We start from the raw sequence: 16,691 nt of genomic DNA on the forward strand, positions 1-16,691 counted from the left end.
ATTTAACGGGGGACCATTGGGGCCCAACTTTTTTGAATATGGGACCGCTAGTGACGATAAAATGAATATGAATTATTATCGATCAATACCATTCAATAGGGATTATTAAAATTCAATATTCCTATTTAATATATTCACCCTATATTATTTTCAAAGATTTCTCTATAAACAAAAGCACTATTCTTTTTATTAAACTAGTTAAAATGTTACTTATTATTTAATGATAAGTTTTATTTAGCTTAAAGAAAAGGTCAAAAAACGGTTGATGTGTTTCCCGGTCTTTTCCGAAGTTGATTTATCCGCTTACTTGTTATTATTATTATTTGGTTTTTGGTTTCATCGAATCATAAGAACCCTAATTCAAGTCTTCTTGTCAATCAACCCTTATAAATAAATAAATTCTCAATCATTACATTTTTTTCTCTCCGTAAGCTGCACTTCAATCATTCTCTTCACGATCATCAACCGATTTTAAGGTATCAACTCTTAATTACATCTCATTCGATATCATTTTATATGTTATCTGATTATTGTTATTATCCTTATATTGTTATTATCATTTTGTGTTAGGGGGTAACAATATTAGGTTTGCATTTTAGGTGTTTGGCTTTAAGTTGACTTTCTGTTTGACTTTTGGAGCACTGTTTCTGAACTAATTTCAATTATAAAGTCTAGGTCAATGAAGGCCCTAATTCTCCCAAATTTCTAGTTATTTCTAATTTCTTCAACCAAAATCGTTGCACTTTTGCTCCGTAAGCTGAAGTTCAATCATTCGTCACGATCAACAAGCAGTTTTGAGGTAACAACTCTTATTTCGTCTCATTTGATCTTGTTTGCCACGATCAGCAAGCGTTCGTTGTTATCAGGCAATGAAGAATGTATTATAATAATTATTATTATTTAATATTATAATTGTAAAATCCCACATCGGTTGAGGAGGAGAACAAAACCTTCTTTATGTGCAGCCGTCACGGACTGTTATAATAATATTGCCTGATTTTATTTGCTAGGATTGATTTTTTTTTTTAGGAATTTCTGTTTGAATTGACTTTTGGAACACTGTTTAAGGAACTAATTTCAATTACAGATTCTAGGTCAACATTATGATCCTTACAGAAGCAAATTATGGTTTAATGACATCAGAATCAGAGCCAGATTTTGTGCACCACATAGCCTTATTTGCAGCACTGCTTTGTGCATGCATTGTAATCGGTCATCTTCTTGAAGAAAGTAGATGGATTAATGAATCTATTACTGCTCTTGCAATTGTGAGTTATGCAATTCATAATTTCATATTTTCATATCCAATTTAAGGCAAGCATTTTATAACTTATGAGAAGATAAAGCTTATGGAATGGTGTTTTGTTGACGAACAGGATGTATTATTTTATTAACTTCTGGTGGTACAAGCTCACATATATTGGAATTCAAGCAGGAGTTTTTCTTTATATATCTTCTTCCGCCAATTATATTCAACGCTGGGTACGTATTTTTTAAAGACTTGAAAAACTGTTATGATTACATACTATCAAATATGGATATTTGGTTAGAATGTAATAATATGTTCCCTTATGTGAGCAAGGCTACCCTGTCTCACAAGCAGTGCAATATTTTCTTTATTGGAGTACATTTTTATATAAAATATCAATATCTCTGTTGTATAGATGTAATTATGTAAATGCCAAATAAAGTGGACATTAGTCTACTTTCTATATCTGCTAAAATGCATATAGTCACAAATTATTATGCTGAATATCTTCAAAGTTTCATACCTAATCTTGTTATGCCTTCTTTCTTAACATTTGTGTTTCAATATATCAAATTGATGCTCTTCTGATCTTGGTTGATTATTTACCAGGTTTCAGGTTAAAAAGAAACGATTTTTTCAAAACTTCACGACTATTACCTTGTTTGGAGCCATTGGTACATTGGTATCCTTTGCCATCATATCTTTCGGTATGTTAAGATGCTTAAAATTTCTTAGATTACAACATTGTTTTTTGTGATTTTATATTGCGAGAATTTATTTTTTGTGATTTTATATTGCGAGAATTTATTTGTTAGATTGGAACTCAACTTTAACTTTCAATTCAGGTGCAACACGTTTGTTTCCTAAACTGGGCATTTTTTATCTTGACATGAAGGATTATCTTGGTATGTTTTCTTTTCTTTTTTGTTTTTTTGTTTTTCATACACGTTTTCTTTCAAACTTCAGAATGGAACTCATGTGGTTGCTCATTCATGCTACAACATCAGTATAATTCACTTATTTGTTAATTTAGATCTTGGTTTGTTAACTTAATTAATTTAAATTGTTGTCTTTTGGTTTAATTATGGGAAGCACTTGGAGCCATATTTTCTGCAACAGATTCTGTTTGCACCTTGCAGGTAAATATGCCTAATTGAAATAGTGATTGTTAATGAGATGGAGAATAAGGACATATATCATTATTTTGATTAGTTTGGCATTTGAACAGGTTCTTAATCAAGAAGAAACACCATTATTATACAGTCTAGTGTTTGGGGAAGGCGTGGTTAATGATGCCACATCTGTTGTTCTTTTCAATGCCATTACAAAATTTGATCTATCAGACATCAACACTTTCACTGCCTTCAAATTTGCTGGAACGTTCTTGTCATTATTCGTATTAAGTACTCTTTTGGGAATTTTGGTAAGTGCCCCCCTCCCTCATCCGTCTTTCTCTCTCTCTCTTTGTCTTGTCAATTTTCGTGTTCGTTCATTTAAATTTAGCTAAACAAACAATCGTACACGAACAGTTTAACGAATGGGGTTTTCTTGTTCGTGTTCGCTCGTTTAACTTCAGCCCAACAAACGATCTTACACGAACTATTTAACGAATGGGCTTTTCTTGTTCGTGTTCGTTGGTTTAACTTCAGAGTTCAGCCCAACAAACGATCTTGCACGAACAATTTAACGAATGGGGTTTTCTTGTTCGCTTAAGAAAATGAGTGTTTTTGTGTTTGTTTATGTTTGTATGTTTATAGCATAAATGAACAGTTCACGAACACAATCTGTCGGGAAAAAACATAACCAAGTGAATACTAATTAATGTTAAACATGAATTTCAATTTGTCGGGAAAAAAATTAACAAAACAAGAATAAATTGTAGCTGGCCTAAAAAATTTAACTGAATTATATAAACAAACTTATCATCATCATCATCATCATCATCATCGTACTCAGTATATCCCACCAATAGCAAAGCTATGGTAGGGTCTGAGGAGGGTAAGATGTAGGCAGCCTTACCTCTACCCCATAGGGATAGAGAGGCTGCTTCCGGTGAGACCCCCGGCTCGATAGTAGTTTTGCATCAAGCCTTGGACATAAGGCACATAGCACTCAATCATCGGGACACCGGCTGATCGGTGCATGTACCCTTATCTTTCAGCTATCAACGCCACTACATGATGCCTGATTAACCGTCCGTCACTTTTAACGTTATTTTCACGAGATTAGTAAAATAACGTCAAAATTAGTGCAATTTCACTTTTGCCCACCCGAGGGTTCACACATATATACATCATATGTGCGCACCGCAAGCAGGGCTATTATATAAACAAACTTAAACGCATGTAAACTAACGAACATAAATGAACGTAAGTGAATGAACATAAACATGACTAAATGGAAAAATATATATGAACGTTCACGAACATAAACAAAAGAGCGAGACATGTGTTCATGTTCATTTGTTTATTAAATAAATGACATACACGAATTTCCTGCCGAATAGATTACGAACGGTTCACTGAACTTTCGGTTTGTTTATAGGCCTATCTCCCTCTATATGTATATCATGTATGTGTATATATATGTTTGTGCATGCGAGTAGATGACACTTTGTTTTTGCATTTATAGGTTGGGTTGCTTTGTTCTTTCGTCATTAGAACACTGTACTTTGGAAGGTATGCAGTTATCTTGTATAACTAACTTTTTTGTCTCAGTATCTTAAATGATTGACTGAAATTCACATGATGTGAATATTTTGGAATTCAACGGATCGTGAAGTCTCTCTTATGATACTCATGGCTTACCTTTCATATGTTTTAGCTGAAGTAAGTGTTCTGTACCAGTTATGGTTCATTTATGACATTTCAAATTTGGTCATGATAATAATGTTATTTTTCCTTCCAGGTTTTTGGATTAAGTGGAATCCTTACTGTATTCTTTTGCGGTATTGTAATGTCACACTATGCTTGGCATAATGTCACAATCAATTCACAAGTAACTACAAAGTGTGTTACATTTGTTCTTACAAAAAAAATGTTTTTTAGGTTTTAATTAAACTGCTCATATGATTTTGTTGATTGCAGACATGCTTTTGCAACAATGTCATTTATTGCTGAAATATCCATCTTCATGTATGTTGGTATGGATGCACTCGATGTTGAAAAATGGAAATTTGTCAACGACAGGTAACCTTTTTCATATAATATTGTTTCCGCGATCATGATAAACACTTTCATTATTTATAACTAAAAAGTTAAATCTGCAGCCCTAGAAAATCTTTTGGTGCAAGTGGTGTACTGTTTGGGCTAATTATGGTTGGTCGAGCATGTTTTGTGTTCCCTATTTCAATAATATCCAACTTAACAACAAAGAATACCGATAACAAAATCGAGTTTAAGCAGCAGGTAACTAACTTTAACTACCTTCTGAAGCTTCTTAGCCCATTAATAATCTTTATATGTATATTATATTAATCAACTTACTTTAATTAATCTCTCACAGATCACGGTTTGGTGGGCTGGTCTAATGCGAGGCGCAGTCTCTGTGGCACTTGCTTATAAAAAGGTAAAAACTAAATTCACTCTTAAATTACGGGCGTGCATGCGTCTGTCTTGGGCTCAAACCGAAACCAAAATCGAAAATTCGGTTTCTGGGTTTTCAAAAACCGTTCGTTTCTATTTTTTCAGTTTTCAGCTTTTGGTTTTCAGAATGGTTTGGTTTTGCTGTTTGGGTTTGAAAATTTTGGGCCGAAAAGAAAGATCTAAAATAATTAAACATTTGGGTCTAAAAATTTTGGGGCTATGCATTTATTTATTTTATAAATTACTTAACATTCAAAATAAGAATTATAATTGATAGATGTAATAACAAAAGTCGGGTTTTTTCGGTTTTTATGGGGTTTCTTGGCTATAACAGTCGGTTCGGAATTTACGGTTTGATTCTATTCTCTTTTATTTTTCCCGGTTTTTTGTATATACAAAACTGAAAGCTAACCAAACCAAAAATTTTCGTTTTCGAGAAAACATAAAACCAAACCATCAGTTTTGGGTTGGGTTCAGTTATGTCCGTTATTTCAATTAGGGATTAGTTATTTCGGTTTCATGCACACCCCTAGGGTGTCAGTCGTGTCGGGTTGAAATGATGAACCTAAACACAACCCATATGTTTAATCGCGTCAAAGACATCAATCCTGGACCACATACACTTACATTTGTGTAACCCAAACACGACTTGTTAATCTGTTTATCTAAACGAGTCAAATGGGCTGTAATAAATGGGCTAGACGGGTTGACCTTTCAAAACACAGACAACCAGAACTTTTATTATTTTAGTATGCTGTCACTGGATTACCGCCCCTAGTCATGATTTATGTTGAAACCAATGCAGTTTACCAGGTCTGATGAACAACATATGGAGCCAGCAAACGCACTTTTAATCACCAGCACCGTTATTATAGTTCTATTCAGCACTGTGGTAATTATCTTAATTTTTCATTTTATTTAATAAATTATCATATTAAACTGTTTGCTGTTTTATTATTTGATAGGTGTTTGGACTGTTGACTAAGCCTATTATAAACTTCCTGTTTCCAAAATCGTCACAACCATCGAGTCCAATGTCAATAATGATGCCACTTATAGGGCATAGACTTGATGTAGAAGGTGAAACAGGAGATGATGATGAAACTAGCTTAGAGACCACAAACAGTTTAAAAGTGATGTTTAGTAATCCTACTAACACAATTCATTATTATTGGAGGAAGTTTGATGATGCCTTCATGCGGCCGGTTTTTGGTGGAAGAGGGTTCATTTCTTTTGTTACTGGTACCCGTGAGGTGGCATTAACATGATGAGTCGGACTATGTTGTACATAGTAAAGATATGTAGGGGGGTTTTTTTGCCTTTTTGGATTAAAATTTTGTCTAGATGAAGATTTTCATTTGTAGTTTAGTTAATGGAGAGGTGTATCCTGTGTATTAAACATGAGTTACCATTATAGAAAAATTAATTGTAGTTAGTTACAAGAATGATTCATGTGTTTAATTTGTTTTACGGAATTATTTATATATTTTTTGTATTTAATACATAAAGTAAATTTGTCAAACCATAACTCTTTTGACATTGAAAAAAAATCCGTGTGAAATATATTTTTCCAAGTGAACTCTAGACTTAGCAGAGTACAAATTGTAACAATGCTTTATACCAAATCCAAGAAAACAGTTTCATGAGCTAACAAGAATTGCTTTAAAGAACCATGTCAAATACATAGCCTTTGCAAAAGACATTTTTTTTCGTACAATATTAACCGTTGAAGTTTTCATCAGACCACAAGCTCTTTCATTTACGTTTATATGAATTTTATGTTAATTTCTGTTGATTCTGTTTCATGGATTTTCTGATGAACAAAGTTATACAAGAAAAAAAAGAAAATGTTACATGAACAAATTCAGTTGTTAAATAAATTACCTAAATTAAGTAAACAAAAATGTGATTCTGTATTCATCTTTTTTATGTTGATAGCCGTTGGGCTGATGATTAATGGGCCTACAATCTCGACCGTTGGCCAATCAAAATGACATGACATAATAAATATTAATTAATTAATTATTATTTAGCTTTTATGCTTCCTTTTTGTCACTATTAACACACACGCTCCTCCACTTTGTACCGTTGTGTGTGTGAAATCAATGTGAACATATGCTGTTGCTGCTTACTTAAATATCACAACTAACTGTTAACAATCATCTTAGAGAGAGCAGCATTAACGTTCTGCATCTGTTCGTCAGGTAAGGTAACTTCCGTTCGCTCAATTCTGTCAGTTTTAAACTTAGCTAGTGATTATTATTAATTTGTATTAAATGTTAGATTAGATTTTGGAGTAACTGTCTGTATCTCCGGTTTTGTTAATTCCTCCAGTTATGGAGTACTTAAGTTATTGATTTCTAATTACGCTTAACTTTACTAAATTGCAACGTTTTTCACCTAATAATATATTCTTTTTGTGAATTTGTATGTAATTAACTTGCATTAAGCTGTAAAAGTAGTGAAATTATAGGTTTTACATGATGACGTCACACTGTTCTGTTTTAGATTAGTAATTTTGATTATTTAAGGGGTGAGCAGTAACCAACAGAAACTGACGAACCTGAACTGAATTAACTGAAAATCGGTTATCTGTTTTCTTTTCTTTTTTTTTTTGGTACCAAAATTAACCAAACTGAACCACTCAATTTCACGTATTTTATGTTTTATACTTTAATTTCATGTATTTACACCTCCATATCATTTAATTGTACCTCTGTTTCATGTATTCTAAAGCTAAAGTTTGTTTTTGGTTATTAAACAAAATTAACTAAACCGAACCGAAAACCTACAAACTATCCGAATAAATTGAACCAAGTAACCAAAAACCAATTAGTTAATAAAATAGATTAATCGACAACTTCGGTTTCAGTTAAGGCTAATAATCTAACCAAACCGTGCATACCCATGAGTTTTAGAGGGAATCAGTTATTATTTTGAGGTTATCGATTATGAAAGTTATTTGATGATGAAGGTGAAGAAGTAATGGAATTGAAGAGCAAGTTATCAGCACAATGGTGGTGGTTTGACAGTCAAAGCAACAGCATCCCTAGAAAATCACCATGGTTACACTCCACTCTTGCAGGTAAATTAGTGTTTGTTGTTATAAAATATTTATAATATATTGTTTGTCATTGATATAAGTTGATCTGAATGTACAAGAAAAGAAAGTCCTAAACTTAAACTATATACTTTTATAGAATTGGATGAGAAGACTGAGGCAATGCTAAAACTAATCGAGGAAGACGCTGATTCATTCGCGAAACGAGCAGAAATGTACTACAAAAAACGACCCGAGCTCATTACCATAGTCGAAGATCTCTACCGGGCTCACCGCTCGTTAGCAGAAAAATATGATCAAGTCAAGTTCGAAAGTGGTAACCGCCACTTGACTCCATGGACATCTTGCCCTTCACCCTTGTCCAAGTTCAGAACTTCCCATTCGGTTAAAGAATCGGAGAAAGGATACGACAGTTATTCCGAGTCTATTGACTTTGATCATGATTATTTTGACTCTGATGATTCTGTGGTGATTGATGATCTTGAACCACAACAAGAACAAGAACAAGAAGACATTAATCAAGTTATCCGATTTTATGAAGAAACTGAAAAAGCTGCGAATTTTGAAGCGGAAATGGTGAAACTGAGGGAAGAAATTGAGAAACTGAAACAAGAAAATAAGATTCAGAAACAAGAGTTGATTCAAAAAGATGAGGAGAAGAAAGAGGCAATAAGACAGTTAAGCTTTTGTGTGGATTTTCTTAAGCAAGAGAATAATAATCTGAAATCAAGAATTGCTAAAGATTCAGCCAAGAAGCAAAACAGCAGCAGCAGTCAGTTTGAGTTCACTAAACTGAAAGGGGTATTTTTGGGAATGTTATTTAATGGTGAAACAACTACTGCTGTGCCTTTATAAGTTTTATACAACTAGTATCACCTACAGGCTACACTTTCAGGTATTCTGTAGTACATTCAGGTATTCTGTGTCATATTCTTTATATTCTTTCATAATAATATGCCCATTTTGTCCCAAAGAAAAGTTCACTTTCACAAATTTTATATTAAAGTATTTAAATTTCATATGTTTGGCACCATTTCTTAATAAATTTGAGTAAAGATTCATTTTGTTTGTTTAAAAAATTGTGAAGTGTGATCTTTTCTTTGATGGGTGGTCATGTTCATGAGTATTTGTGTTCAATCATTTTATGGGTCTTATTTTTCCTTTCGAAGATTGTTATAATTTAAAGTGACGGGGAGGTAGTAGTTTTATTCGTGTTAGAATGGGAATGGTAGTCGTATTCATGTCATTCTTTGTGTCATTATTTTGTATTGTATAATTTATGAATGGATATTTTTTTCAATGGTTCAACTTCAAGGGCTTGTTTTTTTTGCTGTACTTTGAAACTTTCGGGCATCAAAGAAGCAGACATGATTGATAAAGTTATACCACAGCGCAACTTGTTAGTCATTTGCAAAATTTTCATCACAGTGTTTGTAGAGAGATTTAAACCAACAATTTTGACGGTTGCAAAACCCTTAAGCACTACTTTAAAACCTTAATGAGTTAATGGATACCAAATTACCAATCATAACTTCTTTGAGATCCATGGTATAAAATAGGATGACGATTCACAAATGTTACATGAGAGACAGTCACACACATGATTAAATTCTCGTCGTATACTTGTGTGCCAACTTTCCACCATATATCATTAGTAAAATTCAAGTCATGTAAGAATCAGACCTCATGTACTCACCGCAACCTTAACGTATACGGTTACTATTGTCTATTTAATGTGTGAAGTCTACACAGATTTGAAATTATTTTCATGTCTTGTCATTTTAATGAATTTGAAATACATCATCTTCGTCTTACAACAACTAAAGAAGGTTGGTTGGGTAATTTTACTCGACTAATGTCTTTGACAACTTCATGGAAAAGCAAAAGAGTTGGCAGGTCATATATTTTCTTGTATTGCACTTTGTTGTCACCTTATATACATATCCAACTGTTAACTTGTAAGTGTATTTTACAACCTTTTGGAGTATAATGCAACATTAGTAGTCTACGGTTTTGTGACAGAAGACTGGAAAACATTATTTTAGTAATCAGTACTCGTCGCACATAAACACCTAATAAAGTGCTTAATTCGAGTCATTTTTCACCGTCAACTTTTTTATTTCAGTAAATACATGACACAATCAAACATGTTACCAATGTCACATAAATAGTTGGGAAAATTAAAATCGACTAATTAACAACACATGAATAAGACTTTGTGACCAGGGTCACAAGTTCGAATCCCACTTTCAGCACAAAAAATCTTGATGCCATTGAGCTCTCAGGCATAGGCAAGTCAAGGGATTTTACGACTTGTCGGTTTCCTCTTGGAACGGCTTGGCGCCATCCTCAAGTGTCAAATTAACGATGGGCGGTTGAAATCCCGTGTGAGTTACGGACACACCTAGGCTATGAAGAGGAATGTCACTGAGTCTGAATTGTCATCGTCATTCATAAAAAACATGTAACATAAGTTATGGATTCAGATCACATGGGCTTGATTAGTGGGCCTAAATACAGATTTCACGATGACCCGATCGCCCAAAAAATAGAGAGTTGATAAATTGTTATTAGCTTATAACAGTATAACATAACTTAGGTCATGATTAAAAATGCCAAATAAAACTAACATACATTTCTCAAACATAAAAAATTGTGAATCTTGAAAACATACAAAAAACCACACATATTTGATTAGTAGCTACATCATAACTAATTTAGAGGTTTATACTCTCTGCTTCAACCAGTTTTGACCAAATTTCTTTAGCATGTCGTAAACTACGATTTTGAAACACAACACGTTATATCAACCCTGTTGGTTGGTTATGTCAGGTGTACATGCTAAAACAGTTTTGTTTGGTAGATTGGTGGTTTGAATTGTGTTCTAAGAAGAGAAATTTTATATTATTTTTTAATAACATTAAAATTTGTTCACGAATAATATACACATGCAAAATTACATGTTATGAAAAAAATTTAAAAAGATGAATAAAAGAGGCTAACTACAAGTTACAACTTTTAGACTGCTAACTGAACAATAAAACCCGATTTTTTTAAGCGTGAACCGAACATAATAAATCTCAAATCGAAAAACCAACCGATACATCATTATCTAAATCAAAAGGTTGTGGGGGCATTGATGATTTCATTAATGCGGATATTCACTAAACCCCTTGATCATGGTTCGGTCCTCTATGACCCAAAAGGATTAAAGAAATGAGGGAGCTTTGATTTATGTGAAGAAAAAAGAGTGTGGATCTGATTAAAAGGAGGGTAAAATGACAAGTTCGTCCTCGTCTTTTTTAAACAGTGAAAACAGGTCGTCAAGGGAAAGTACATGAACTGTGATAACTTACGTACTGTCGAACTATGGACATTCTTTGTATTTGTTAAAGTTAAAAGACATGATTTGCAAGTCATCCAATGTAAAGGTTAAGTTATCCTATTATACAATCTCCTAAATCTAAGGGCACAGAGACGCAATAAACTGCAAACTATAACACAATGTCGAGCAAAACATAACAAAATGTCGAGCAAAATATATTAGCTGAGTAATATAACGCAATATCGAGGGAAAAAGATACAGTAACGAAAAAAACAAATTAATGTATTTACAATGATCTGCTAAAAAACTCTAAAATCTATAAGCTAGAAATCAAAAAGCGATAACCCAATATCTAATATCGTAGGGTTCAACGAAACGGTTTTAGTGCCACTAGTTTGAGTAAAATCGAAGTCCGTTTGATACCCTTTGTTTGACTTTCTAGTTTAAAAAGACTATGTATTTAAACTCAACTCAAGGACGAAAATGTAATTTACCAGAAAACATATTATAAACCCCACAAACCATAGGCCATATATACCATCGAGGGCTCGAGTGTGTAAGTTGGGTCCCTTGTCACTTTATAATTAGATTGAGATTATTGGGCCTAAATGTATGGTGTAGGGCCTTGAGTTGATTGATATCCACGTTTTGTCACATTTACCTGTCTTGATTCTTTCCTAGACAGACTACAAATATCCCTAGCTGGCGAGCCCCAAAAAGAAATAATAGTTGATCATTTAACTATACCATAACTTTTTAATCACCTCTAATCTAAAATAAAAGTTGTAGAATCTTGATGAACATTACTTAACCAAATGGTCACTTGATCATGGTTTTGAGTATTTATGTATCGTAAAATACATAATATATCAAATCACATTTCTTTAATAAACCTTAAACTAGATTTTCTTGATTTTGTTTCCTATATCTTGAAAAGATTTGCTCCGTCAAACATGATCATGGTTTTCAAATGGAGCAATTGAATCATCTATAGACGTGACCTCAACCGACTTTGACGAAATTTATAGACGAACCTATAAACTAAGATTTTGGAAAACATTTCCTTTTGAGTTGGTTTGGTTGATCATACATTTCTGATTCGTTCGGTTTAGCGGATTGGGGGTTTAAACCGGGTTTAAACAAAATAATAATCATTAATTTGTATTAAAATTCTAAAAATATCGATGATCTTAATAATAATATGCATAACTACATATTCCCAAAATAATTAAATAATAAAGGCAAACAGCTGGTTACAGGTTTCAAACCCTATACCGGACAATTAAACATGATTTTTCAAACTACTTCCCGTGAACATAACCAAATAATTCTCAAACCGATTTACTATGATTCAAACGTTCAACTAATTTTAATGGTTTATTATCAACTCCCCTTAAAACCACGACCCGTATCATTAAACCCCAAAGTTGTAGGGTATTGATGAATAAGTGGATATCCACTAGACCAATGATCACTTGATCATGGGTTTGAACTTCTAGTGCCAAAAGCTAATTGTTCTCTAATCCCAAATGATTAAGACCTAATCATGCTTTTGCTTATTAAGTCCTCTATGTCCCAAGAGTGGATTAAAGAAATGAGGAAGGCTCCTAAAAGCCATGCTTTTTATTTACTTTTATTTGTTCTATAATAAATGTAGTTTTTAAACTACTTTAAAAATAAAAGACAAATCTTATCACATGAACCAGCAAAGTAACATGATCACATGAATCATACAAATATTACAGTAAAATATTTATATACTCCTTGAAAAGACAAGGACAAATTAAATCTACTGAATTACAAAAAAATACAATAAAATAAAACCTTAATTAAAAAAAAAGAAAAAAGAAAATTATTTTCTGCTAACTCCCCCAATGATTCCAACTCCATTCACAACCAAACAAAAGAGTACCTAAACCACCCTCATAATATCTTTGAAATGTCTGAATTGCCCTCAAAGGCAATGACCACCACCACCTTAAACTATGAGGTGAAATGACAAAAATACCCCTAAAGACACAACCATTGAAGTAGTAGCAGTAACTCTTGAAATCCAAGAAGCAGAAGAAGTGGAAATAGGAAGTGAGCCAGAAGGTGATATGGCCATGGTATTGGGCCCAAAAGACGAAATGTCATCAGGGTTAGGTGGGCTTGGGCTAGAAGGAATGGTGGGAAGTGAAGACTCACTAGGTGAAAGTTCACCTCCACTAGGTGAAGGAAACAAGGGAGTGATGTCAGGGGATAAAGCAGGAGAAGGAGAAGATAATGGTGGTGATGATGATGAAGATATTGTTGGTAGCAATGCAGGTGCTGCTGAGATTGTGTTTGCTTCCATTTGTGAATATGGTAATCTGGAAGAAGAAGAAGTTGAGAAGGATAAAAGGAGGCATAAAGCCATCATAAGTAAGAAAAGTGTTGATTGTGCCATTAAATGATGAGTAAAAAATCAAGAAAGTGTGCTTTTGTAGAGAATGTATGTATAAAGAGTAAGGGTGATGAGAATTAAAGAGGTTATATGTAATGAATGTTAGAATGATTTGATCATCAATTATATGGGATTGGAATCTTTTCTCTTTTTAGAGGGAGGGTAGACATGTCCAACAAAGTAAGAGCATTCACATCCCGTTCCTAATCTCCATCTCTATAATTACACTACAAAACACTACATTTCTCTTTTCTCTTTTCTGTTTAATTAAATAATACTTTTATTATTACAGTTTTCCCTCTCCTCTACTCACAACCAATCCAACAAATATTAAAAAATAAATAGGGGCAAACAAAGTTCCCCAAATGTTTCCCCAAATTTACAAAAAATCACTACATTTCTCTCTTCACCCTATAATTTACACTCACAATCATTCAAAACCTCACCCTATAATTTACCAACCCCCTCACATAATTATAGGGGATGGGATGTGAATGCTCTAACATGTTTTATGTACTTTCTCTCTCAAATATTAATCACACTAGTTTTATTTAGTGAATATAATGATTTTTACTTTTATTTTCTTAAATTATGCTATTTATATCTAAAATTTTTTATTTTCAAAAGTAGAAAACTTGCAGTTGTAAAAATGACGTGTTTAACATACAAAGAGTATAAAGTCTTAAATATAATAAGTTGCGTAATGAGTAAATTTTTATGATATACATAATTATTATTTCATGTTTAATTATTGTGCGGAAGGCCTTTATGAAAGAGATTCAAAGAACTTCTCAAGTAAACCAGATAAGTTTTTATATATTTAAATGAGACTCAAAAGAATCAATCTATGTAAAAAGAAATAAAAATTGTAACCCACCAAATACACATAGAAAAGGCATATGTTTCTATAATCTATACATTTATTAGTAAGTTTTGGTGAGGATAAAAAGTGTCACAAGTTGGTTGGCTTAGTTTATGTGAAACCAGGGTGGCAAATAGCAAGTGGTTTAGGAAAGGGACAAGATTGTCCTGGTGTATCATGTGATGGACTCTTGTCTTCTTAGTTCTTACCCTAAACAGAATTATTCAAATATATAAATCATTTAAATCTAACAAAACTACTTTTATTTTACAGTTGGTTTGTTTTATATAATGCCTTGTTTTTAAATCATATAATTTAAAAATATTATCCAAAATTTAAAACTAGAATTACCTAATTAAGAACCCATTAATAAAATCAATTATTGAACTTATGAATATGATCCAATCTTAAAAAAGATTCACTTGAGATGAACACATGATTAAACGCAATTATTTGGATGGAACACTTTTATAAGTTTATAAGTTATGTGACCTTAGATGTGAAAAAAGTGTTTCATAATTCATTACTGCCTTTATGAAAATTATGTAAAGAAATGAGAAAATAGCAACCAAGTCTAATTTGTCAATATGCCCTTTCCAAATACAACCAACTTGTAAAGTAGTTATGTTAAAAAGGCTGATGCATATTTGAATCATAGCATCCGAGACTCTTTTGAGGGATACCTTTTAAGGGATACTAGATCGAGTATTCTTATTGCTAAATCTACACGTTTTGTTCAACACGACATTTAAACTCTCAACCTCATGAAAATGACACATTTCTGATATACATTGATACCATTAAGCTATAAGTCATTTGGTGATGGAATTTTATATAAAGGTACTTATAGAGTTGTAAAAGCCAAAAAGGACTAAAATACACGTTTAACAGAAATGTTGTAACAGGTTGGAAATTATGACTGATGGCCATAAACGATTTGATTAGCTCTCGGACCTACATCCTTCCATCTAGACCCCTTAATTTTGACTTTCAAGATTTGTTATGGTTTATATAGGATTTCAAAAGTTATTTTATAACAAAACTGATACAAATAATCATTTAAAATTGTTCACTAATGGTCCAGTGCATGCGTGGTAAGAAACCATTTGAACTTATGCATATATTTCACACAGTATCTCTTTACATGACACATAAATTATGAAATATACAGACGACTATGCTAACATGGCAAAAAGACTTATTCAGAGTAGTATTAGGGGTGTGTTGCTTGCATATATACTCTTGGTTTTCATAATCCGTTCGAGTCATCGTTAACTGTTACTAAATATGGCTAAGATACACAACTTTTCTCTTGCGTTATATGAATGATATGCTTCTTAAAGGCTCCTCTAGTTATCTGCTAGATATCAATCACTTTCTTTTACCTAAAAGTTTGTCATGAGTGACTTACATTCTCGTTATTTTCTAGCGAGCGCTGCTGCTTGCAATATGTATCTTTCTATCTGAGAAAGAGTATGCTAAAAAATATTTAGATTATGAAAAATGTCCAATGATAAACCAACTACTCCACCAACTCTAAAGTTAGTTTAGGGCCCTTTACTTAAGGACCATATCTATCACTTTTTTGTTGGTGCTCTACAATACCTAACTTTCACTAAACGAGACATCTCGTGTGCAGTTTAACATATCTCCGTACCTATACATGCTCCTCAGAAACCCAAATTTTAATGCTCTCAAATGTTTTTTTCATTTTTATTTTGTTACATCTATCGTATCTTACATCACATGAGATGCAACTGTAGCATAATTAGATAGCCAATTCAAGAGGGTCTTTGTATACCCAACTTTCCCCTTCTGGTTATTGTGTTTTCTATTTGCCTAAAGAGTATGCTTCAATATCTCCTCAGCTTTCTCTCTTTTTTTTACTAAGTAATTTAAATGGTAAGATGGGTGTCTCACAAGTCACAACCAAAAGGAAAATCAGGCCCCAACCCCTTCATTTTTCTTTGCTATGTTCCTTTGTTGTTTATTAAGACAGAATCAACACTATTTTCCTTTTATATAACCCGATCCGATACAACATCAATACATCGATCGGGCATATTGAGATTAATATACACTTTGTTTGCTAACAAAAGCAGTGAAGATTAAGTTGCGCATTCTTCATGTTCATTCAAGCACATAAAAGCCTCCATATTTTATCCAATATTCCTGTTGTAGTTAT

General features: G+C 32.8%; 2 protein-coding genes and 1 pseudogene across 3 annotated transcripts; 2 read left to right on the forward strand and 1 right to left on the reverse strand.

The window, feature by feature from the left end:
- Positions 1 to 600: 600 nt before the first annotated feature.
- LOC143585769 (sodium/hydrogen exchanger 2-like) lies at positions 601 to 6,299 on the forward strand (annotated as a pseudogene). Its single transcript, XR_013144596.1, has 15 exons — positions 601 to 799; positions 1,088 to 1,269; positions 1,365 to 1,482; positions 1,859 to 1,956; positions 2,095 to 2,154; positions 2,342 to 2,388; positions 2,478 to 2,672; positions 3,881 to 3,929; positions 4,013 to 4,077; positions 4,157 to 4,257; positions 4,336 to 4,437; positions 4,518 to 4,656; positions 4,754 to 4,816; positions 5,639 to 5,725; positions 5,799 to 6,299. The product of XR_013144596.1 is annotated as a sodium/hydrogen exchanger 2-like (transcript).
- Positions 6,300 to 7,733: 1,434 nt separating this feature from the next.
- On the forward strand, positions 7,734 to 8,749 carry LOC143585783 (protein NETWORKED 3C-like). Its single transcript, XM_077067483.1, has 2 exons — positions 7,734 to 7,918; positions 8,034 to 8,749. Exons 1-2 carry the CDS (start codon positions 7,819 to 7,821, stop codon positions 8,747 to 8,749), a joined length of 816 nt encoding a protein of 271 aa, XP_076923598.1. The 5' UTR covers positions 7,734 to 7,818.
- Positions 8,750 to 12,879: 4,130 nt separating this feature from the next.
- LOC143585784 (uncharacterized) lies at positions 12,880 to 13,665 on the reverse strand (the record flags this gene model as incomplete). The annotated part of the gene is made up of 1 exon (XM_077067484.1): positions 12,880 to 13,665. A coding segment is annotated over one exon (468 nt), but the record flags the coding sequence as incomplete, so codon positions are not given.
- Between the last annotated feature and the right edge of the window lie 3,026 nt (positions 13,666 to 16,691).

The sequence above is a fragment of the Bidens hawaiensis genome, unplaced genomic scaffold, assembly GCF_021521415.1.
Source record: "Bidens hawaiensis isolate Kalapana, Puna unplaced genomic scaffold, B.hawaiensis_p1.1 tig00034168_1, whole genome shotgun sequence".
NCBI classification, from domain to species: domain Eukaryota; kingdom Viridiplantae; phylum Streptophyta; class Magnoliopsida; order Asterales; family Asteraceae; genus Bidens; species Bidens hawaiensis.

Coding starts and splice junctions, on each gene's coding strand:
- LOC143585783 (XM_077067483.1), top strand. CDS start 7,819: ATGGAATTGAAGAGCAAGTTATCAGCACAATGGTGGTGGTTTGACAGT. Junction 7,919..8,033: donor GTTACACTCCACTCTTGCAG/GTAAATTAGTGT, acceptor ATACTTTTATAG/AATTGGATGAGAAGACTGAG.